This window comes from Maylandia zebra, linkage group LG7, assembly GCF_041146795.1.
Source record: "Maylandia zebra isolate NMK-2024a linkage group LG7, Mzebra_GT3a, whole genome shotgun sequence".
Classification (NCBI taxonomy): domain Eukaryota; kingdom Metazoa; phylum Chordata; class Actinopteri; order Cichliformes; family Cichlidae; genus Maylandia; species Maylandia zebra.
The window spans coordinates 34,924,430-34,948,347 of NC_135173.1; the positions used below are offsets into that span (position 1 = coordinate 34,924,430).

Here is a 23,918-nt window from a genome sequence, read left to right on the forward strand (position 1 = left end):
ACAATCTACTAAGTATCTTGATTTTTGGGTTACTTCTGAGTAAGTCAAAATCATAAAATATCAAAAAAATTCTAAATTGGGGACAAGTCACAATATATATTTTTTTATTTACAATAATAAAAAAAATAGAACATGGTAACAACTGTCACCATATACATTTTTTTCTCTTAAAGGTAATAATTTATGTGAAATTTATATAAACTGCAGATTTTTATTTACTAAATATTAAATCATCATAGCACTGCAGAGAAACCGCTTCACTGCTAGTAAGCTAGCTGTATGCCCAAACGAGCTGGGGTCTTTGTTAGTATCATGTTAACATCACTTATGAGGAAGATAATAAAGACAATACTATACTGACTTGCTCTCGGGCTTAAAATATGACAAAGTTAAACTGCGTTAATCTTGAGAAATTTCTGGAGGAGTTTTGTCAACTAGAACAGGTAAAGTAATTTACATTGCCCTATTAGCCAGCTAACTTGCTAATAGGCTAACTTCATCTGCTATTTACTTTCTCATTTTTTTACTTTCTGCCTCTTTGTTAGACTAGGAGTTTATCTATGAACTTTTACAGGAAGGCTTTCAAATGTTTTTATTAATGTCAGCTATCTTTTTTTCTTGTGTTGTTTTTTTTATTGCTCGTAGTCACTTAAACATAAGAAGGAAACCTAGTAAGTAAAAGAGGGATTAGACTGTAAATAAACTTAATCCTAATGAACATACATCATACATTTGTAATAAATGTGGATTTTACTTTATAATAAACCTGAGACTGTTTGTGTTTTATTATATATGTGCATATGTGTCTTTATGGAATAAAGTATTTTCTCTGGATCTTTATTAAATAGAACATAACTGAAGTTAATGGCAGAAACAGCATGTTGGAGATCATGTTGGAGGATGCTAATAGACTGGTGAAGTTTTACCAGACCAAGGAGAAGAGCCTAATTGAGGGTGAGTGTTAAAACTCAAAACCTATCATTCAGTTTAATAACATCTCCCTCTGCTGGTGGTTTTGCATTCATCGGGCCCTACTGGAGTAGTGCTGTATGATTCATATATAAAAATAATCGTTATTCAGCTTATACTGGCCTTGGTGAAGGCCCTGGGTTCATCCTCTTTATGAAGTGAGATGTTATAACTTGTTGATCTCATTATTTGACATTTTAGCCACATTTCATATCAGTATCCAGCATTGTAATTCCACATATGTCATAGAAAAATACCATCTGGCAGATATTAATAACAAGCCGGATTTGGTAGCGATTCACTTTACAGAAGAAAAACATTTTAAATATTTGGGGATTTTTTCTGTAGATTATTAAATTTATTTCTGTTTTATATATGTATTTGGAGCATGAAAGTAGACTTTGTTTCTGAACCTCTTTCAGAAAAAGATAGCCTTCTTCTCACAGTGAACAAACTGCAGCAGACTCTGCAGGAGCAGTGCAACCTCAGAGGTATCTCTAATAACATATCAAACACACATACACATATATACAGCAAAAAAAGGTACCCTTTGTCAGCTCTAACGTTTTACATATCAGGACATAATAATATAATAGTTCTTAGCAGGTCTTAAAATGAGGTATATACATGTGACATATTAGTGACATATTATATTGTGTTGTTATTTATTTAAGAACTAAACCAGAATGCAGAAATGTTGTGTTAAAGACTAAGTGCACCCTGTGCAGTTTGTAGAACAAGTTTTAGTAGCAAGAACTTGAAGTAATTGTTTTCTTCTAGGATTACTGCCTTGTTTCAGTATCCAGTTTTGGATAAACTTTAGCTGTCGCAGAGATGGCTGCACATTTGGTCCTGTATGCTGGAGAGGAAGCCCAAACCATCAACCCTGAGGTGTTTCTATTGAGATGCTGTGTTTAGTTCTCTCCAAATGTGACACTGCACATCATGGCCAGACATCTTCACTTTGGTCTTGGCTGTCCAAAAACCAGTGTTCAAGAAATCATGTGGGTTGTTCTGGTAACCCTTCCAAACAAGCCATACTCGTTCAGTCTTTTTCTGATTGTATGTCACGAACTTTAACATTTGAAATGTGAAAATAAGGCTTGTCTGGGTTGTTTGAGGTTTCTCTGAGCATTACATGGTCTGATTTGTGGGGGAATTTGCTGCGATGTGCACTAAATAAGGACTAAATAATTTTTATTATGTCTTGATATGTAAAACCTTTATATTTTTATATATTTTTGATAGGGTGATAATCAACTGAAAATGACTCCATATCATCTTTTTCATGTTTCAGTGAAGAATGAGAGACTCAAGAATGATATGGCAGATCTGAAACAGCAGAATGAGAGAACAGCAGAGGTATGAACAGAAGTAGGAGCAAGCAACAGGTGTTTCCTGTAATCACTCTGGCTCCTTAGACCTAAACTGTTAGGCTACAAAGCAAAACTAAAGGGTTTATCAGGTACATAGAGTGTTTCTACCTAGCTAAATCTCCATAATAACATATGCTGAACACATATCCAGAGTAGGTTTTCAGGTTATGAAAACGAGTTTGGTTTAAAGACCATTGTAAGTTGACACTTTTTGTTTGCCACAGGTGGTCTTACCACCAATATGCTCTCTGTGTTTAATTTTTCTTTTCAAAGTTTTGAAAATACAAATTTAACAAGCAGATCATGTCTTGTTGGGCCGAATCTTTCTTTATCTTGTTTATGTGGTGGTGCTCATGTGTTTCATAAGCAGTCTAGGCTCAGTACTTTCAATACTTTATATAAATTTGGTGGTGCTAGAAACACGAAGACCGACATTAGTGACGTCTGAGCACCTCAGCATACAGGACTGAGCACGTCTGAGAACCTGTTCAGCTGTTTATGATGAGTGAAGGAACTTAACCCTCTCAGGCTCAAATTAAACTTTTTGTTGCTAATCCACAACCAAGTCCTGCAGTGGTACTTCTGAGTAAAAAAACCTCATAAAATATGTATGTGGGTTAATCCGGTTGTTAGTTCTTAACTGTTGCAAATCGGCAACGCCTGCCTTGAGAGGGTTAAACTGATGAACATCTATCATAGAAATGATACAAAGCTTTTCCTAGAGTTGGTCAAGTGAGAAACACAGAATTATACCTGCACATTTTACTTTCTCCTTTGGTTTTTTTGATCATGTAATGTGGCAGTCTTGTTCAGTCTTGCTGTTGGATGTAGTTGATGCTGCCTCTATGCAAGACACCTTGAGGCAGGAAGGTGCCTTTTCCTGGATTATATCCAGTATAGATGTTACAATATGATGTTGACATGTTTGGCTGTCAATCTGTTGTGTTTGGCTAAGCAGAAGTTTGCTGCGGTGTTGTATTCGTTGGGATTGCACCATGTTATCTAAAAGTCATAAATCAATTTCTCTTTTTTGTCGTGAACAGCAATGCAGCAGGGTGCCAGAAATTTGCAATAGAGCGTTCGGCAGATGATGCAGAACGCACATAAATGTGTTTTCACAGAGGCTTTGGGTTTGTTTCAGATTTAAAGGTTGCTTTGTACAAGTGTTTTAATAATTACTTTTCTTAGAACCAAGTAGTGTAAAGAAATTTCCCATTTAGTGCAACATAATGCTTCAGGTCTTGTGCTGTTGTAGCTAATAGCAGACAGGTTAGAGAACTGATCAGCCTATTTTGTCACAGAATATTTAATAATGAAATTACTTTTTACTTCTTAATGCGTAGCATATGATGTCAAAAATATCATGATTAAAGTTTAAGAGGTATAAAGTGAAGCTGTCACTGAGAGTGCACAGAGAGGTAAAATATAATAATAATAATAATAATAATAATAATAATAATAATAATCAAATTGTACAAGATTATGAGTTTTCTTTCTGCATTGTTTGGATCACCAGTGTTTCATTTTGCTGCAACAACTTTTAAAATATTCTTTACATCTCTTCGGAGCCATGGGCTTTCTTTGCCTTCAACAACAGCGTTTATTGATGCTGTTGTTAGAGGCAAAGAAAGCCTGGGCAGGTCACACATGCTTCGTAGTGCACTCTATTGCCAAGTATGAAACAAGTGAAGCTATGCTTGGATTTACCCAAATTTATAACTTTAATGATTAATTGTAATAATAACAATAATAAATCATGATAAGTGTGTCAATGTTATCTAAATACAAAAATATGCCTGCAAGTGACAGAGCTGTCGATCAAACTCGGTTTCAGTGTGTTGAGAGGAAATCTTTAGAAGTGAAAACATCTGAGGGGTATGAGCCTGTCGGAGCCTGTGCTAAAACTTTGCGCAGCAGTAATTTCAGCCTTTGTATGCTGTTATCAGGTTGGAAAAGCTGAAGTTCAGCGGCTGGTCAGAGAAATGAGAGCAGAAGAAGGGAGACACAAGAGGGCGCTAGAGGATCTAAGACAGCAGTGTGGCAGGGAGGCGGAGGATGCCCACAGGGAGTATTTTAGTCAGTGTAAGGCCTCACAGAGTGCTCAGTGCACTGAGACACTGGTTCATGTCCAATGAACCCATTGCACCCTGACATGCTACAACAAATGTATGAGAACAAGTAGGATGGAAGAGTTCCAAACACTGTCTGATAAATGGGATACCTAAATCGCATTGCCTGCAGATACACCAACACAAAAAAAGCATTGTCAGCTTGCAAAATCCTTTCATAGTCTATCTTTTTATGATGTGCATTTAGACATTTCAGTGCAGCTTTAATAAAGTCTGCAGAGGGTTTGCTTCTCCCTCTTATTTAGCTACATGCTCGCTACTCTGATCAGGAAGCTCTGCAGAAACTGTTAAAGGCATCAAACAACTTACAGTTTGCTCAGATTTGCAGGAAATCTTTAGTTTTGTTGATTCTAAAAAATGTTTTTGTGAACACGTGCACTTGTTTTGTTGATTGATTGCTTTTTATGGCTGTAGACAGAGTGAGACAAAGCATCAAGCAAATTATCTCACAATTTGACAGCCTTGAGCTCTTATATGCATAATGGGAGCACACTCCATTGAGTGCATGAGGGGGTTGTAAGACTCAGAATAAGTGAGAGTGGAGATGTTATGTAATGTTTCAGGGAATACTGACACATTATTTATATAATTTATGGTCCTTGAGTCCTATTGCACAACACGGACAGCTAACAACAGATCTGTTGAAGTTTCCTTACTTTACATCAGTTTTTTACTGACAAAATCAGAGAATTCTGCCTGTGATTTGTTTTATTCAGTGGAAGCTAAAGATGCTGAATGTAAGAAGCTGCTGGAGAAAAAGGATCTGGATCTAGAGGACATGAAGAAGAGACTAAAAGATCAGGAAAAGGAGAGTCAGAACGAGCTACTCAAGTTACAGATGGAGGTAAAATAACATAATTGAAATTGTAACCATCATACTTAATTTGATTAACATAGATCTACATAAATATCTGTCATTGCTTTTAATATATTTATGATGTTTAATAATCAGGTTTAAATTGTGTGTGATTTTAATGAATAATATTAAGAACACAGGCAGGAGCAGGAGTCTAAATCTTTGAAATAAGAATAAACTCTGCTTTGGTTTTGAGTGTCTAGTTTCAGTTACAAGCTCATTGTTTTGCTCTGTGTTTTTGGCAGTTTGGTGCAAAGTTAGCCAGAGTTCAGAGTTCAGCTCAGTGGAGCCAACAGCAGCAGCAGCAGCAACATGGCCCAAACCTTCCTCAGAGTGTCTTTAAAAGGGTAAGCAGCCCACACAGAACCTGTTACACCCCCTTGTTTAAACTGTTGTCAATCTGTAACTGAGTGTTTTGGTGTGATTTACCGTATTCCAAAAGCACAGGTGAGTAAACACCATGTGTGTAACTGTTACTGATGTACTGATGTATCCTTCTCATAGAAACTACAACTAAGAGTAGCGCAAAGTCCATTAAGTCTTAACTAGAAATCTTATCTTGTTAGTCTACACGTTTTAAGTCATCAGGCTGCTTCCCGGTATGCTGTGTAAGCTTTATCAGCCTTTGTAATGCTTTAACAGACATAAATTCCCACTTAAATGGTAGGCTGACTGCCTGTATACGTTGCTTTTCTAGTCTTATTTGACCACTCAGCTTTCAACATGGGCATGTCTTTACCCCGAAAGTGTCAGCTGGATCATTTTTGAAGCATAAATTAAACTCCAAGAAGTGAAATGGCAACTTTAGGTTCATTGCTATAAATGAACTGCACCACAGTTAATCTTGATGCTGACTGTCACAAACACCTCCTTCAGGTTAACACTAGCTGTCCACTTTATTAGGTATACCAGTTTGGTATGAGCAATACTCATCACACCAGGCGTTTTTCCAATCTTCCATTGCTCAGTTTTGGGGAGCCCCTGTGAACTGTAGCCACAGGTTCCTGTTCTTAGATGGCAGCGGTATCACCTTGTGTCACCGTCCTCCATCTACATTCAGAGATGCGCTTCTGCCTTGGTTGAATATAGAAAATGCACACTAGATATAACCATCCAATATTCAAATTCACTTAAATGACCTTTCTGAGTCATTCTGGTGCTTGGTTTGAACTTAAGGAAGTCATCTTGACTGTGTGTACATTGCTAAAATGCACCGAGGTGCTCCCATGTGTTTGGCACGTCAGATATGTGCAATAACCAGTAGATGTACTCTGTAAACTAGTCAGTGAGTGTACTTAGCCACTTAGCAACAACATTCCTTCAAGTGGGGTAGTTGGTTGCTCATTTTATGTTACAGAAAAAATGTCTAATGCTTGGGTTATTTTTGGTATCTCATAAATCCCAGACAGGGTTTTGTGTGTTTTGTTGAAAACTGCTAACCAAAATTTTCATTATTATGATTTCAAAATTTATTTCATTAGGGGGGAAACCGTTCAGTTATGTGTTTTCTTACATTTTGGGCTTTAAATGATTGAATAAGAAAATAATTTCAAAAGGCATGAAATCATGAACAGCAATGAAAATATCACTGAGTGGCTTCAGCAGCCACTCAGTGCAAAGCACATGGCAGACTAGATTTTTCATTTAAACTCGTTTACCTGGCATTAATCTGAAGAATAGAAGCTAGTATTTACAGGGCGTGTTTTATAGGTCAGCAGTGATTTTGTGTTTTCAGAAGTGTGTTGTATGTCTTTTTATGTTTTTCTCAGAAGCTGCAGTTTTTCCAGGAGGAAAAGAACAAAGAGATTTTTGCCCTGCGTCAGAGAATCAAAGAGCTGGAAGAGAATCAGCGTGCCAGCAGCATCCTGGACAGCCGTCCAAAGAGAAGAAAGATTTAATTTGTTTAGAGGCTAACGAGCTGCTGACCTGCCAGTGGACGTGCATGATTCCCATAGAGCATTCTGAAATTTCCAATCTTACATATTCAACAGGACATTTACTTGGTGCTTGTGCAGTGTGACTAGATTTGACTGCAAGTCCAGTGCTCTTCTTGCAGGTGACCAGTGTAAAGAAAGTACAAACACATGCTGTATTCCTGTCTAAGGATTTAATCCAATTAGACGCCTGCAGGGAAGGATGGAGGGAGAGAGTGTAGGTGGAGTAGTGCGATTGTGAATGAATTGGCTGAAAGGGCAGTCTGATTCAAGGATGTAAATCTGTTTATCTGTTTTCATTCAAAGAAATCATTAATAGTACTTATCCCCCTTTTTTCAAGGTTATTGTAATTCACACTGAGTTCTCTTTGTGTTCATATAGATGCATTTTCTCTGTGGTTTATTGTTCTGAGCATTATTAATTGACAGAAGTCTTCAACTAGCAGAGTGTCTTGCCATAAGCTAATGTTTTGTGTGTATCATAGACTGTGTAAGAAAATGTGTATTAAAAAAACTTCAGTTGATCCAGTGAAACATCGGGCACAGCTCCTCTGTTTCAAATCTTTTCTTCTTTTTCTTTTATAAATTGCAGCAATTTATACTTCCTGTATCATTGTGTGAACAGCATGGGTGTTGTCAGTGTGACATATTGTCAGCTTCTTTAAAAAAGAAAGCATTAAGTAGTAACACAAAGCCAATAACAAAGTTGGTGAAAATGAGCTGTAAGAGCACTTCACAGCGGTTTACACGTGGAAACAGTTACAGGTAGGCTACAGTGCTACAAGCCTGTCTGCTCAGCACTGCTTCGATTAATTGCTGGAAATCAAGCTTTGGCTGGTTGGATGGAGATTATTTGCTACTAGCTTTTATGTTAGCCTTAGCCCTTAGTGTCACGATTCCATCTTTTGCACAGTAAAAATAAAACTTCACACGTTCATATATCCACTCGCCTGCTGCATCATTTTCACTTTGATTTCCAGGGTGTTTTTGAATTCAGCCCTCTGCAGGCTGATTATTCATCCTTTTATTCCTAACATGTTACCCAGCACACATCAGTATAAATATCCAGCATGATTTATTTTTGGCAGTGTTGTTTTTTGAGGGGGTTTTGAGCAGTGTGTATAATAATTATGATTTTGTACATTTGCATGGTTTTTGACTGCTGTCTGCTGATTAATGTCCTTCCACTACTCTACACAGGGATGACATACCTGAATGAAGATGCTCATGCCTGCTGAGGCGTTGACCTTTCTAATCTCGTTATCTGTGCTGTTCTGCCAGCATCTAAAGGGGACAGAGAGCTAATCTCTATGGGAACATTTGCTAATGCCGTTGCATAACATTTCATCTTCACAAAATCCAAGAGATCAACTTTACCTAGATAGCACATGGATGTCAGTTGCACAGGTGTATTATGTTAGACATGAAATCCGCATTCTGATCATATAAACTCTAAAAACAACTTATTTGTGCATATCTGTTTTATGGCCCCTTTTTTGATGTTTGAATTGATGTTAGCTGTATGAAAGGACTGGGGCAGACTCAGATTAAAGCAGGATTAGAGGTCATGGCATCATCTTAAGCTTTCGTTTCTTGGACATGAAAAGAGGCTGAAGATAAGCAAAGGTGAGGGGTGTGGCCAGAGATGCCCACACTGACTGAACACTTTACTAATCGTTGTGACGCTCCCCCTACCACGCTGCCTTGCATGTGATTTGCCATGAGTGTGTAGTCATCTGATTTAGAGGACTGAGAAGAGAGCGAGGCTATGACAACGCTGCTCTGAAGACATTTTTTAGGGTTCTGTACAGAAAAAATAACCCCCTTTTTTAATATCATTTGCAAGGGGCTCTGCAGCCATGGTTTGATGCAGAAACTTGGTAAGAAAATTTCTCATTGTAGTTATTTGTGTGTGTTACTGTTTTATTGCAACCATTTCACTACTAGGCTTCTAAAACAGTATAAAACATGTATTCGTTGCAGATTTAATTAATGTTTTACTTGAGCGATTTGGTTTCAGTGAAATAAGTGTCAAAACTTAATAGTGGTTCTTTTGGGGAAATTTATAGAGAATATCAGGAATCAAGTAAAAAACAACACCTTTGTCCCTCTAGTTTACTTCTATATGCTCCTCTGTACTGTAACTTACATAAGATGGACTGTTAATGACTCCACCACTATCTTCAGCCTGCTGCAGAAATGCCTGGAGGCCAGTACCAGGTGGCGAGCGCCAGGCTCCACCACAGCCTCTACAGCCTGACGGACAGCTCTGATGCTGGGCCTGAGGATGAGGAGACAGACAACCTCACTCCCCTGGAGAAGCTCACCAGAGATATGTGCAAGGACGAGCAGACCATCAAGGAGCTGATCATAGGGCGCAGAATTGGATTCTATATGGTCCGCGGGGAGATCGGCTACGGGACATTCTCCAGGGTCAAACTGGCTTTCCACGCTCTGACGAGAGGTAGATGGATATTCTGAATCTTCAAGATAATCTTCACTTATATTTTACCTTTGCTTCCTTTGCCTCTGTCTCAGACTCAACCCTATCAAAGCAGAGCTTGAATAGAGTGTGGATATGCAAGGTTTAAACTGGTTGCAGCCCTTTGTTGACAACACTTGAAAACCTTTTTTAAAGACTACACACGTCTGATGTTTGATGGGCCTGAAACTGAGAAAAAAACACAGCTCATGCAATAATGAGCAATTTTATGCAACACAGTTTCCAAATTTAGTTGCTCAGTTAAAAGGAGAAATTACTGAAATACAGCAGCAGAACAGCTGCAACCTGATTCCAAACCTGATGTGTTGAGTCGTTTCAGGACAGGTGGCAGAAATCTGACCTGAAAAGATCCAATTATTCACATAGCTTGAGATAGCTTCTCTTTGAATGTGTTGCAAAACAGTCCACCACAAACACATTCAACATACAGCAAAGTTAAGCTGAGGAGATTTTCACATTTGCAAAGCACAAACAGATTGTATCATTATAAATACCTTCAACATTTAAGCACAAATCCAATGACTTAAAACTGCTAATGGTGGTTGAACCACTAGAACCACAAGAACTGCTAGAGAAAACAGGTTACTGCAAAATTGCTGCCTTTCAAATGGCCAGGTCTGTGACCACTCGCAGTTAGTTGCCATCTTCAAAGCAACTTGCAATGGGAAGCAGTAAGAAGGAAGGGCAATGGGAATGAAACAATCAGTCCCCTGTCGATTGGGAATTGAATGGGGTCAAACTGACAATTACATGTAATTTTGTTTGTGATAATACAACATTTAACTGTGAAAATCTGTTGCCGTCTTCATCCACAGAAATTCATATGAATTATTTTGATTCTAGCCAGAATCTCGTAGATTTGAAACAGAAATTTAGATATTTAAACTGCTAAATGGCATAAGTGCTTGGAAAGACCTGCTTTTACATAGGAATATAACCAGAATACAACCAGCTGACAAACAGTTGAGAAAAGTCTGCTATTGCAAAGAGACATGTCGCAGCTGAGTTGCACTTATTGCCTAAGACCGACTCATATTGGTTGAGACATGTTAGCATTTTTTTATAAATTAGATGGCAGTTATTTGCAAACAGTTGCCAATCTGTCTGAGACTGATTGCCATTTGTGTTGGTCTGCAAATGTTCAAAGACAGGTTGCCTTCCACTATGCACCTGGTTAAACTTTTTCTATTCCAAGGAGTCAAGTCTGAAAAGCAGCTGATATCTGGTGGTTCATCTGGATAAATTAATTAAGAGGACCAATCAACTGCAGCTGATTATATATTATATAATATAAACATGCTGTTCTGGTGATGCCAGTCCTTTTTCATCTTATCCTGCTTTAAGCTAAACAATTTCAAACATTGGGATTTCAGGTTTACCTTCAGCAAGCTAACCCTTTATTAACTTTTTGATCATTACTTAATAATTAACACCATATGTTATAAATTTAATAAAAGAATTCTGCTCGCAGTCACTTCTTTAGTTAAAGACATTTTTTTTCCGATTCATTTAACTACTCTCTCCATGTATCTCCATGCAATGCAAAAGCACTCCGGTTTCTGTGTAAGCTTTCAGTTTCTGTTCGACTTTCAGCCTCTGATGTCATGGACACCTTCTCTGGAGTTATGTTACCATGACACGATCATTCTGTCCAATCTTTCACAGACAAAGTGGCTCTGAAGATCCTGGATAGGACGAGGCTGGATGCTGAAGCCCAGCGTCTTCTCTCCAGGGAGATCAGCAGCATGGAGGCCCTGCACCACTCAAATGTGATCCGTTTGTATGAGGTCGTGGAAACGCCGAGACGCCTCCACCTGGTGCTGGAGTATGCAGGAGGAGGAGACCTCCACAGCAGGATATGCAGCGAGGGAAAATTGTCAGACAATGCCAGCAAGATCACCTTCGCCCAGATCCTCTCTGCCATCAAACATATGGTCAGTGATGTTGAAAGCTTTCAGAGCAAGATGCTGCTTGTGTTTCCCATCATGCAGTTTAGTTATGTGCTCAGTGAAGTCACACCTTCTCACATGTGAGACACACACAAGATGTCATCTGCTTCAGATGTGTCATGGCTGCTGGCAGTCCTCTGTTTGGTTTGAAGGTGAGGGAGCTGCCTGGGTAGAGCGTGCAGGAGGCAGGACACATGACAGACGCTGGCTCACTGTGAATAAGCCAGATTATAACCTGCCCTGTTCACACAGGAACGCAAACTGGATTTTTACTGAGAAGCTGGCAGGTCAAAGATCAGCTAACAGTTAATCCCACCATGTCTGACACAGAGCTGTTATAATTTTACCCATTTTAAAAAATTATTTGAAATGTTATCTTTTCTTTTATTTGGTAAATTTCTAGTGTGAGTTTGCTTGTTTTGGTTCATTTTCATCAGCTTCACGGTTCATTTTAGTTTATCATTATGCATTTATTATATTAGGTATTTTAATAAAAACATAACCCCTCATGACATGTATGTATTGTAAGATGTTTTTGGTGTTTTTCCTGACTGGAAAAACACCAAAAACATCTTGATGTGTTTACATACATCAGCACACTAACAAAGGTTAAAAGTCAGGACATTCACCAGGGAAAAACCAGAATGACACAACAAAGACCTGATGACAAAGTCAGGGCTTAAATACACACACGAGGTGGGTAATTATAGATAAAGAACAGGGCTGGAAAAATAAAGAGAGGTGGACAGAATCAAACTAATGACATAAAGAGGAATCAAAACTAAACACACAGGAGACAAGAGACTAGCAAAATAAAACAGGAAGTAACCAAACAAAGGAACATCTGACATTGCCAGGAAACTGGAAACCATCCGGGGGATAACTGTAAAGAACGCAAAAAACTGAAAGAACTACAACAAAGAGTCTAAAGCCAGAAGCACTGGGTCAAATATCCAGGATCATGACAGTGGCATCAAGTCTGTGCTACCTTACATGAGGAAATGTACTGTTATTTTTGGCCATGAAATACTCGATGCACTTTATGCTTCAGTAAATAAAATCCTGCTTAATATTTTTATTTCAGTCTTGGTGATTTTCTTTTAGGGAAAGAATAAAACCTCTTTGGCAAGTCCCAATTTTTTTTCTCTGCAGGAAAATCCTGATGAAGACCTGATGAAGATCCAATATATATCTCATATTTATTCATAAAAGGGTTCTTTCCTTATCTTATTGTATAAGATATTATTTTAGTGACTCACACTCAACTCTTATAGTCAGGTTGCATTAGAAGAATGAAAATAGGGTCCGTTAGATGAAATCTTGGAATGGAGAATGGAGACATACATCAAAAACATGCAAAAACATGATTATAAACAAGCCTTTGTGCTGACCCAGTTATCTAAACCATTGGAGTGAATATTTTAATTTTCACTTTAGATTTTTTTCAGGGTGATTGTGGGTTTAGCTGTAACCTGGGCAGCTTAGGTGCAGGTCTGCTCAGAGCACTTTTTTGTGTTCCAAAACAATGTTAAAGTTGTGCGGTCACTGAACTGGTCACCATTAAAATTATAATTCATTACAGCCATCCAGCTGTACATCTAAATTCCCAAAAGCCTTTTAACAGATGCAACTTTAATAGTGAAAGTCTAACCTCACATTTACTTTACAGTTTGAAATTCCAACCTTCTCTTTATGTTTTGCTCTGCAGCACAGCATCAACATCATCCACCGGGACCTGAAAGCAGAGAATGTCCTGTTCACCATCGACGGCTGCGTGAAGGTGGCTGACTTTGGATTCAGCACGCAGATGTCAAACTGCAACAATGCCCTGGACACCTTCTGTGGCTCGCCGCCCTACGCAGCCCCAGAGCTCTTCAGGGATGAGTCCTACCTGGGGCCTCCGGTAGATGTTTGGGCAATGGGAGTCCTGCTTTTCTTCATGGTGACCGGCACCATGCCGTTCCGTGCCGAAACCATGGGCAAGCTGCGGCGCTGCGTCATTGAAGGCAATTACACCATCCCCCCCTGGGTGCCAGGCCCCTGTCAGAGGCTCATAAAAGGCATCTTGAAGCTGGTCCCCAGTGAACGATATGCTATCGACCAGATGCTGGGTTGTGATTGGCTCTTACCTGTGGAGTTCCCCTGGTCGTTTCTCCCTTCCGACTCAATGACCACCCTGCGGAGCCTGATGGTCTCGGAGAACACCAGCCTGGAAGAGGAAGTGGAGGAGGTCAGAAGCTCGCTGGAGAAGCTTGGCTTTACCGCAGAGCACCTGCAAAACAATCCGCTGAAAGACAGCCGGAGTCCTGTCACCGGGGTCTACCGCATCCTGCTTCACCAGGCCCAGAAGAAGAAGGGCTGCGACTCTCCCCCAGTAGTCCGAGGGATGGTGAGAGACCCCAAGAGGGAGGGGCTCCGGGCCTACAGGGGCCTCAGGCACACCTCCAAGTTATGTGTGCTTTCATAATAAAGCACTGCTTTTGCACAGACTTATTTTATACCAACTTGCAACAAACAGGAACATTTTTAAATGACTTGTAGCTTTTACAGTTTTTAGCTTTTGATAAATTTGTTTCACTCCTCCTAATGCAACTCAGGTGTCAACCTGCAGCAATGCCCCAGTCACCTTCTGCACTGTTTGGAATACCCTAAATGTTAAATAAACATGGAAGTGCCTAATGAAATTAAACAAAGGTAGTAATCAATGAAGGAATGTGTGTTTTCATTCATTTATTATTACTTTTTAGCAATATTTAAACACATAAAATATTTTTTTTCTAAAGCCCAACAGACAATATAAAAGCTGTAAAAAGAGAGAGAGAATGGGACGTACATTAAATGAGAGACAACGCTTATGCCCTGTTCACGAAAGTGTAACTAAAGTAAGGAGCGGTGCCTGATGCAAATTTCATTTTAAAGGCAGAGCAGGTGGTTCTGCTGCTGCACCCAAACACAGCTGATCTCCTGTCTTTGTGCTGTGTTTACCAAAGTTTCACCAAGTGCCTGCCAGTAAATAATAGTCCCGACAGCAGCTGGCAGGATACCATAGATAGTCAGGACCCCCACCCTCTCTTCTCCCCAAAACCGGCCCAAACCAGCCAGACCTCACTCAGCACTGTACTGACTAACCCCTCCGACTCCTCCCAGCCCTGCCCTGTCCGACCCCAACCTGCAGGAAGCAGCAGATGGCGCGGCGTGGCCAGGGAAGACATCTGCGGGCTAAACAATAGGCACTCTGTTCGGACCGCTGGAGCTGACAGGCCGGGAGCCCCGCTATTGTGCTCTGCGCCATACATATGCAGATGAAGTCTGGAGGAGGAGGGCCTGAATGTGTTTGCCCCCTCCTCCCTCAGATGTCAGGCCGTATCGTCTCTCCACCCAAAGGGAGCTTAAAGCTTGTGTTAGTTTCAGCCCTCCTCCCTCTAAACACCCCGAAAAAGCACAAAAAACAGAGTTTTGCAACTGCAAGTGAAAACACAACGCAAAATTCATCTTTCAAGTTTTATTGAGTATTTTCCACTTACAGCTTCCAATAATGTTTGAAACAGCTGATAAGTTAACACCAAGTTAGTTTCCAGCATTGCCTCAAAAAGATCAAACACATTAAGTCAAATTTTATTTTCTTTTTGTTTTCACTACAGGCTACATAGTAAAATATTTATAGGATAAGCTAACAAATTCTCATGACGTTAAGTTAATTGAGCGATTTTCTAAAGTGAAACCTTTAGAATATAGACATTTTGTTGTTTTCTATATATGTTTTAGAATATTTTGTCATTGTTAAATTTCTAAAGTGAAACCTTTAGAGAATTAAGACAATTCTGGAAAGTGGGAAACATTTCCGCTGACTGCAACTGATGTCATGTTGCTCAGCGAAGAGGACATCCTTAAAAAGTCCCTTTCTAAGAAGGCCTCTCTCTCAGCACCGCTTCTTCTCCTGCTGCGCGTGCTTCAACGTGCGACATTTGCTCTGTGGAACCACAGGACGCAGAAATCGCTTCTCCTTCCTCTCCAAACCTCATCCGCACAAAGAATGAGGGTCGATGCGTCGCTCTTGTGGCATGCCCGACCTCATTCACATAAAGAATGAGAGTCATCTTGGCATGGACGGGACAAGAGGCGACGGTTCACGGGGGCCCCTCGGGCCGGCGCCGTGCTGCCTGGACGGGAATCCTCCTCAGGAGTATCCAGGGATGAGCAGAAACAGGGTCATCCTGTCCATCAGGATGAGTATTTCCAGATAAGAAGCTTTGCAGCATCTGAGCGAGTGAGGAGCAGGTCCCAGATCAGCGCTCGGGGAGGCTGATCTCAGGAACCCAGTCGTTCAGATGCCTGCTCTCCTCACAGAACAGGTGCAGCTTCTCCAGAGCGGGGTCCTCCCAAGACCCGTCAGCCGGGTTCTGATCAAACAGGAAGAGGAAAGCAGATTTAGTCGCACGTTTCTTTTCAGAAAGCACAAAAAAATAAAAACAAAAAATCAGCCTTGAAATTCTTCACAGTGCTGCTACTGAGCTCTACATACCGTGATGAGGACGCAGTGCGCATCTTCAAACTGTTCCGCCTTGTCCCCAACAATCTCCACTAGACGCTGCATGTCGCTCACTCTGACGATGCTGATGTCGTTGTCGAAGCAGAAGGACTGGATGAGGGTGAAGTGGATCTGGAGGGCGATGTCACACTCAAACTCCTCATCCATGGCCAGGACGCAGAAAGACACACTGTCCGGGTCTCTGTGGGGACATTAAAGAACAAAATCCATGAGATTCTACCCACAACTGAATAAATCAGCGTTTAAATGAGTTTACACGTAGTAAACTTTATCTTTCCAGCAGTCTCATACTTACAGGTTCATAACTTTTGCGCACTCGTAGACACCAACGGTGAGGGAGTCGTTGTCTTTGGCGGTCACCAGGACCTCCTCGAGGGCAGTGCCGGCGCACTGAGCACGCTCGGTGGGTTTCTGGATCAGGACCTCCTCAAAAGTCATGATGAAGGCTGTGAGGATATTCCGCTGTGGAAAAGCTCGAGAAAGTCTGAAGAGTAAATCCGCAGGGAGAGCAGAGTGCTTTCACAGCCGCGGTCACTCTCTTTTATACCCTGCAGCTCGTGCGGCGCAGTGAAAGCTCTGTGCCCTGATTGGCTAAAGCTGAATGGTGTATTGGTATGATAATGCTATTGTCACACTCCGGCTCGTGGCAGATTGATGGGGGTCATCGAGCCACTCACACCCCCGGCTGCACGCACGCAGCAGCTTGCCCTGCAAGCTAAAAATTGCTTAATTATATTACAGAAAGCGTTTGATTACTCTGCAGCACTTTAGTGCAACGCACTCAAAACACAGCATATGATTCAAGTTGCAGTGACACATCGTGCACCTGTCTTTTTACATGTACTCATAATAAACTACAAACTGAAGTAAAATGCGCATATAGCTACTCGGAAATCTTTGCAAAGGTTACTTATGGACACTTTTAGCCCCACAAACGTCTTTGTGAACTTTACTAAAACATTTTTTGAACTCAGACAAACTTCTAATGTCTTTTCCTTCATTTTATACTTTTCTGATAGAATCTAAGTAGCAGAATGGCGAAAGTGTGAAGCTCCCCTCCTCCCTCTCAGCAGCAGAGAAAGGGCAGGTGGATGATGCCATCTGTGGAGTACAGGCTGGCCATAAAACTGCCCCATTGTAAGCACAGAAGCTCCTCTATTGTCACGGTCTTCTATACAAATGCAAATCATCAGCGCGTGCCAGAACGCAGTGCGTGCTGCACAATCTGCAGTGCTGGCCCACGCGAACCACGTGGCCATCAGCTGGCCCCCAAATCCTTCCTTCCTCGGGTTTTATTTATTTACTCTGGGGAGTTCAGGAGCCACGCGAGTTACGCAGAAATAGCTTTAAAAGTTATTTTCCTTGGAATTTGGCCCATAGTTCCACTAAATGCTTTCATTTGCGATTTAAGTGGTCCCGACAAACTTTTACGCAGGACTCCATTTCACCTGCTCCACGCGTTAGGCACTTTCAATGTAACATATTGTCATTATTTGGTAATTTTTAGTATCCAGTTCAAGTAACCTGACCTGTGTCTGGTTTTATTATTATCCACAACTTCTTTTCACTCCGAAACTTTTACGCACGATCCTGCCTCATTCGGTTCACTTCTAGTGCCGTTTCTCTTCTCTTATTTGGTGCCATTTCATCTGCATAATAATCCAAAACACATCTTGCATCAGGTCAGACCTGTTGCCATTGCTGCGTAAATTGCGCAGGGGGTTGGAGGTGCAGACACAGGTCGGTGGTGATTGATTCAGCACTATTGTTCTATGGAAGGCACAGTGGCAGATGGAGAACTGTCGCTATGAGGGGACCCCCTCCTCCAAGCCCCCCTTCTCCAAGCCCCCATTCTCGTTCTCCTAAACCTAGGTCATCTTCGACCCCAGGGCTTTTTTTTATTTTTGTCTTTTGTCGACATGTCTCAACATTCGCAAGTCTGTTGTCTGAGTTTTGATTAAGTTAGAATACCAAAGATGAGACTTCACAGTCTAAACTTGCAAAATGTAAAAGGCTATCTCCCCAAACAAGTAGAGGCAAATAAAAATCACTCTCAGTTTGAGCTGTAATCAGACGAGAATGCCCCAAGTGTTTCGTTTAACAACAAAATGCTTATCTTTGCATTATTGCAAACAGGGTCATTTATTTGTTTTTACTTCAGTCCTCATCTGCGCGTCATCTGGCCCAAAGTTTGATTTGGATCTAGCTGATACAAAATAAAACACACATCTACTTTTAGGAAGGATAAGCTCTTATCACCACGGGCCAGGCGCGTGCAAATCGATACCAACCCATTGTTGGTGAAGCACATCTGCCAGATGGTGGACTCTCCGGCAGTGCGCGACAGGTGTTGGTGTTCAAAGCTCTTTACTGGTGACCTGCGGCGACTCAACAGAGCCCACCCTCTGCGTTATAAAGGGAAATGTCCAAAGGTGGCAGATAATTCAGAGGTTTGCAGAAATGTGTTTTTAGTGTTTGCAGAGATGACTTAAGCTCTGTGAATAAAAACAAAATATTTGTATATATTTTTGCACTGATAAAATACGTTTTTGAGTTAGAGAGCGATACACATTACATAACAATCATATTTAGCGTAGATCCACGCAGTCTGTCTACAATTCTGCGTTTTAAACACAACTTACAAAAATAATCTTTGCAGGAGTAGAACATGTGTCTATTACGCCCAGCAGGTGCTGCGTGACTTCTTTTGTTCACCCTCACTTTACCTTCCCCCTGGGACAGATGGTATCTGCCGGTTACTATGGAGAGTGATGCAGAGTAGAGAGATAAAGCACGCAGGCATCTCCAGATGCCACGCGCCAGTCTTTACACATGCAAAGCAGCGGCCCGTGCCATTTCTTAATCTACAACAAACAGTTCATGCTGTGAAGCTGGTCACGACGTCTAAAAGTCTGCCTGACAGTCAGTACAGTTAGAAGGGTGGATAGATCTGATTATTTTGACATCAAACATTGCTGAATACCCTGCATTGATGCTGTTTTTAAGAAAGTTTCTGCTTATTCTTCCAGAAAATTTTCTACGACGTCTTAAAAGGGCCCTGTCCGACGGTGTTCCAATAGTGTTTTAGCTGTTCTGACCACAGCATTAATAACAATTTGGACATTTCTCGCCTATTTACAAATATACATTGTGCATATTTCATAAATTTTTATATCTTTGCATTTTTACACCAGCTGCGGTTTCAGTTAGGAATAAAATATTTAGCTTTTAAAAAACTTCAAAAAGTGGTGAAAGCATGAAAATATCTTACAGGTCTCGAATAGATTTACTGAAGCATTTGTGTACACAAGACTTTATCTGACTAGCTTATTCAATCAAACTTTTATTTATACAGAAAAATATAATGTCATCATTTGAAAACAAACCAGTTCAACATCTAATGCTCTGTCTTCAGATTTTAAAAATCCATCTTTAGATCGATTTTTAACAGCAGACCAAACCAATCAGCCACTGCCACCCATTCATTTCCACAAAAGGTTAAACTAAAACAGCAAGTCTTTCTCTGTGATTTCAGCTCATTTTAATAATCTTTATAAGCTTGCTTAGATCTGATCTGAAGTTAACTTTGACATGATGAATGGTGTTAGGATTCTAACCTTGCAGGAAAGCTTTATTCAGAGCCCAAACTCTGTGGATGAATGGAGTAATACATTTTAAATGGCAAATATGAAATGATATGGATGACATAACTGGATCAAAAGGATGTAGACTTCTTACTGTTTTCACTGGAGCTTTTTATTGCACTGATCCAGGCAGACATCAATTCGCACAAAACAGCAACAGTTACATGGAGAACCTCAAGAATGCAAGAATGCAGGAGTTTTGACCAAAGTTACTACTAATGCTCTGTTACTCTTGATGTAATCGAAGATCACTCCAAGTTTTATTAAAACTAGCTGATTGCACAAGAAAGAGCAAGTTTGAAACAGATAGATTTGAAAAGTCTGAAATGAACCTGACAAACACTTTGTTGATGTTCGGTGAGATGCCACAAACACCGGTAAATTTAACTCCATGCAAATGAATGCAAATGACTGGGTGCATTAAAACAAGCCCCCCTAAAGCACAATATTATGATTTGGAAAGCGTGCAGTTGCATTGAGAAATACTTTAGATTTAAATATCCTTTGGCTTCATCGTTTAAGCATTTCAGTGGCGTTATCAGTCGCTTCTTAATCTTGCAAAACTTTGAGGACTTTCACAATAGTAGTCTGGTCTTGCTGTGTGGTTTCATTATTCTTGTAAGCTGAAATAAGCACTTAAAGGTCAGGCTTTCTACATTTGATCCTTTCAAATGAAGCTGCCCCCAACTTTCTAAGACTTTTCTATGGGCACGCGTGCCTGAGGGTGGGATGGGGGCTGCTGGCCTCTTGTTACCATTGTGCTGCAATCAGCCAATGAAAGAGTCAGCACGTGCTGGGTCTGCAGTATAAATGTTGGCAATCTCCTGGAAGCAGCACAAACAGCCTTTTCTGGACTTTCTGATACTGCTTCAGCTGAACTGTGAGATACAAACTAACCATGCAGTCTCCTGGAAAATCTCTGAAGGAAGCTCTGCTGTGTGCTCAGAGCGAGGAGCGACTCACTGTTGGAGTCTATGAGAGCGCCAAAATTATGACTGAGTAAGTAAACTTCATGTGACCTTAGCATCTTCTCTTAAGATTAGGGTTAATAAACACTGAACAGCAGCGCTTAACAGGATGATTTTTGTTTGCCTACAGAGACCCGGACAGTGTGTCTTTCTGCGTCCTGGCCATGGATGAGGAGTTTGAGTGTGACATCGCCCTCCAGATCCACTTCACCCTCATCCAGTCCTTCTGCTTCGACAACGACATCAGCATCGTCAGAGTGAGCGACATGCAGCGTCTGGTGGAGATTGTTGGGGACAAGGCGGAACAGTTTGAAGATGCGCACTGCGTCCTCATCACGGTATGTAGAGCTCAGTAGCAGCACTGTGAAGAATTTCAAGGCTGATTTTTTATTTTTATTTTTTTGTGCTTTCTGAAAAGAAACGTGCGACTAAATCTGCTTTCCTCTTCCTGTTTGATCAGAACCCGGCTGACGGGTCTTGGGAGGACCCCGCTCTGGAGAAGCTGCACCTGTTCTGTGAGGAGAGCAGGCATCTGAACGACTGGGTTCCTGAGATCAGCCTCCCCGAGCGCTGATCTGGGACCTGCTCCTCACTCGCTCAGATGCTGCAAAGCTTCTTATCTGGAAATACTCATCCTGATGGACAGGATGACCCTGTTTCTGCTCATCCCTGGATACTCCTGAGGAGGATTCCCGTCCAGGCAGCACGGCGCCGGCCCGAGGGGCCCCCGTGAACCGTCGCCTCTTGTCCCGTCCATGCCAAGATGACTCTCATTCTTTATGTGAATGAGGTCGGGCATGCCACAAGAGCGACGCATCGACCCTCATTCTTTGTGCGGATGAGGTTTGGAGAGGAAGGAGAAGCGATTTCTGCGTCCTGTGGTTCCACAGAGCAAATGTCGCACGTTGAAGCACGCGCAGCAGGAGAAGAAGCGGTGCTGAGAGAGAGGCCTTCTTAGAAAGGGACTTTTTAAGGATGTCCTCTTCGCTGAGCAACATGACATCAGTTGCAGTCAGCGGAAATGTTTCCCACTTTCCAGAATTGTCTTAATTCTCTAAAGGTTTCACTTTAGAAATTTAACAATGACAAAAAAAAAAAAGATTCAGAAAAAAATCATCTAAGGTTTTCACTTTGGATATTTAATACTGAATTTAAAAAAAGGTTTAAATGAAAAAAAAGATCTGACTTTAAATCTTGAAGTGTGAAACAAAAACTCTTTCAATTTAACTTCATGAAAAACAAAACTATTTGTGAATTCTTGCATATTTTTTCACATGAAAAGTTACAAATAAAACATTTGAAAATTCTACTTTGCTTATTCACTATTCTTTAATTTTTTGTCTCAGTTGTCTGAAGTAGAAACACAGTAACACTTGGATTTTTTTCCCGTGGCAACATTTTGAGCTCCTTTTAGGGAGTTTTACTTTTACTGGAATCACTCAGCAAGGTCTGCAGCTCCTGAGTGAAATGGGAATAAAGTTAAGAAAACCAAGTATATAACAATGTAATTGCACAGCTCAGATTATTGTTATCGGACTCATTTCTTTATAGCAGTAAAGGATTAGGAGGGGTTACGAGATGGATAAAAAACAATAAAGTGGGAAAAATAGATGCATAATGGTAAACCTCTAAAAAGTTTCATAGTCAGATGAAAAACAGCTAAGACCAATCCATTTACTTCTCTAGAGGAGGTGAGGTGATTTTAACGTTACCTGGCATGGCCAGAGATTTAAATCTGCTGTTTTCATTCCTTCTACAGTAATGATTACAGATCAAATTAAGTTTGTCTCTGTGAGCCTGCAGCTTCTCCTGTACTTCAAATGCCAAAATATGTTTTTTCTTTTAGTGTGAAATTCCTACGACCGCTGCTATCAGGTGACCCTCTAATCTCAAAAATTGATTTAAAAAGTATTTTTTGTATATATTGTTTATCACGCTTTTTCAAGTTGGTACATTAAAAACCTAGTGGATTAGCTATTAGCAGCTTGTGTTTTAATACTATAGCCAGAGAGGCCGACTTTGACCTATGAAGGAAAACTTTCAGTTTGTGATATTCAAGTTTGTTTTGCTTCCTGTTAAATTATTACAAAGTCCTGTTGATGATGAACCTAAACTCGAGTTAAATGTGACCAAATAATGAGTGCAGTCTATAGACGGGCAAATAACATCTGCATCTATCTCAAAAACTGATGACTTTGACAACATAAACATATTTGACACCTTTAACTTAGTTATATATCCCCCTTTTCAACAGAAGTGAACTATTTTTTAAAAGACTTCACAGACAGAGGTGGAGTGGTAAATTGTTCCAGAGCCTTGGCGCCACAGACCAAAAGGCTCTGTTTGCCTTAAAGGCTTCAGTCTTCTACAAAGGACAACAAACAGATTTTGAGCTTTTGAATGAAGACACTGAGCAGCACTGTGTCTAATGTGTCTAACAAGAAGTTGAGATAAATAGTCCGAATCATTTTCATGTACATAAGTGTGCTGGATGCAGTTTTAAAACATACTCTTAAATCAACCCGGAGCGAGTGTAAAGAGAATAAAGTTGGGGTAATATGCAAATTTGTAAAACTCGGTTCAGACTGGAGGCCTCAGATGACTCTGTGTTAGAGTTTGTATTGTTGATTGTCATTTATGCTTAGAAACATTTACTCACACACCCACACACACACACACACACACACACACAGGCAAGGTACTCTTTGTTTGTATGTAGACGTCATATGTTAATGAACCTATGCATATTCATGTAACCTCAATAAAAGGACAGTGGTACGGGAGAACGGACGAGAGCAACTGGGGCCAAGCAAGGAACGGCGTTTGTCCGGTTCTCTCCCGTGCACGAGTAACATGAAGAAGCTTGCCTATTTGTGTCTTGCTTTGCGGTGTAATTATATTGTCTTCAACGTTCCAGCGAATAGGTTTATGCTACAAACCTATCACTCTGCTTCTCTGTTGTCTTTAAGCAAGGACCCGTCCCATCCTGGCAACAAACTGTTCCAACTTCTGCAATCTGGTAGAAGGTTCCGCATCTTCCG

The 23,918-nt window shown here is 40.6% G+C and overlaps 4 protein-coding genes across 6 annotated transcripts; 3 read left to right on the forward strand and 1 right to left on the reverse strand.

Annotated features, from left to right (window-relative positions):
- Nucleotides 1–223: 223 nt before the first annotated feature.
- Nucleotides 224–7,798, forward strand: ccdc152 (coiled-coil domain containing 152). Of its 3 annotated transcripts, none has more exons than XM_004538490.3 (8): nt 224–443; nt 849–954; nt 1,392–1,460; nt 2,267–2,331; nt 4,292–4,421; nt 5,191–5,318; nt 5,576–5,677; nt 7,100–7,798. In XM_004538490.3, exons 1-8 carry the CDS (start codon nt 381–383, stop codon nt 7,226–7,228), a joined length of 792 nt encoding a protein of 263 aa, XP_004538547.1. In that variant the 5' UTR covers nt 224–380; the 3' UTR covers nt 7,229–7,798. The 3 variants fall into 3 exon arrangements, with proteins under 3 accessions (XP_004538547.1, XP_004538546.1, XP_076742404.1); XM_004538489.3 differs by having other exon boundaries at nt 227–443; nt 4,292–4,427; XM_076886289.1 differs by lacking the exon at nt 224–443 and adding an exon at nt 648–671 and having other exon boundaries at nt 4,292–4,427.
- A 711-nt stretch (nt 7,799–8,509) lies between these two features.
- On the forward strand, nt 8,510–14,425 carry nim1kb (NIM1 serine/threonine protein kinase). The gene is made up of 4 exons (XM_004538488.5): nt 8,510–9,144; nt 9,452–9,728; nt 11,433–11,701; nt 13,425–14,425. Exons 2-4 carry the CDS (start codon nt 9,464–9,466, stop codon nt 14,181–14,183), a joined length of 1,293 nt encoding a protein of 430 aa, XP_004538545.2. The 5' UTR covers nt 8,510–9,144; nt 9,452–9,463; the 3' UTR covers nt 14,184–14,425.
- A 778-nt stretch (nt 14,426–15,203) lies between these two features.
- gadd45gb.1 (growth arrest and DNA-damage-inducible, gamma b, tandem duplicate 1) lies at nt 15,204–16,790 on the reverse strand. The gene is made up of 3 exons (XM_004538487.2): nt 16,561–16,790; nt 16,239–16,446; nt 15,204–16,116 (listed from the first exon to the last, which is right to left on the reverse strand). Exons 1-3 carry the CDS (start codon nt 16,701–16,703, stop codon nt 16,003–16,005), a joined length of 465 nt encoding a protein of 154 aa, XP_004538544.1. The 5' UTR covers nt 16,704–16,790; the 3' UTR covers nt 15,204–16,002.
- A 3,966-nt stretch (nt 16,791–20,756) lies between these two features.
- LOC101463564 (growth arrest and DNA damage-inducible protein GADD45 gamma-like) lies at nt 20,757–22,070 on the forward strand. Its single transcript, XM_004538486.3, has 3 exons — nt 20,757–20,908; nt 21,008–21,215; nt 21,338–22,070. The coding sequence occupies exons 1-3, from the start codon at nt 20,808–20,810 to the stop codon at nt 21,449–21,451; spliced, it is 423 nt and encodes a 140-aa protein (XP_004538543.1). The 5' UTR covers nt 20,757–20,807; the 3' UTR covers nt 21,452–22,070.
- The last annotated feature ends 1,848 nt before the right edge of the window (nt 22,071–23,918 follow it).

Coding starts and splice junctions, on each gene's coding strand:
- nim1kb (XM_004538488.5), top strand. CDS start 9,464: ATGCCTGGAGGCCAGTACCAGGTGGCGAGCGCCAGGCTCCACCACAGC. Junction 9,729..11,432: donor TTTCCACGCTCTGACGAGAG/GTAGATGGATAT, acceptor AATCTTTCACAG/ACAAAGTGGCTCTGAAGATC. Junction 11,702..13,424: donor TCTCTGCCATCAAACATATG/GTCAGTGATGTT, acceptor TTTGCTCTGCAG/CACAGCATCAACATCATCCA.
- LOC101463564 (XM_004538486.3), top strand. CDS start 20,808: ATGCAGTCTCCTGGAAAATCTCTGAAGGAAGCTCTGCTGTGTGCTCAG. Junction 20,909..21,007: donor AGCGCCAAAATTATGACTGA/GTAAGTAAACTT, acceptor GTTTGCCTACAG/AGACCCGGACAGTGTGTCTT. Junction 21,216..21,337: donor CGCACTGCGTCCTCATCACG/GTATGTAGAGCT, acceptor CTGTTTGATCAG/AACCCGGCTGACGGGTCTTG.
- ccdc152 (XM_004538489.3), top strand. CDS start 381: ATGACAAAGTTAAACTGCGTTAATCTTGAGAAATTTCTGGAGGAGTTT. Junction 444..848: donor AGTTTTGTCAACTAGAACAG/GTAAAGTAATTT, acceptor TTTATTAAATAG/AACATAACTGAAGTTAATGG. Junction 5,678..7,099: donor CTCAGAGTGTCTTTAAAAGG/GTAAGCAGCCCA, acceptor TGTTTTTCTCAG/AAGCTGCAGTTTTTCCAGGA.
- gadd45gb.1 (XM_004538487.2), bottom strand. CDS start 16,703: ATGACTTTTGAGGAGGTCCTGATCCAGAAACCCACCGAGCGTGCTCAG. Junction 16,447..16,560: donor TGCGCAAAAGTTATGAACCT/GTAAGTATGAGA, acceptor ATGTCCCCACAG/AGACCCGGACAGTGTGTCTT. Junction 16,117..16,238: donor CGCACTGCGTCCTCATCACG/GTATGTAGAGCT, acceptor CTGTTTGATCAG/AACCCGGCTGACGGGTCTTG.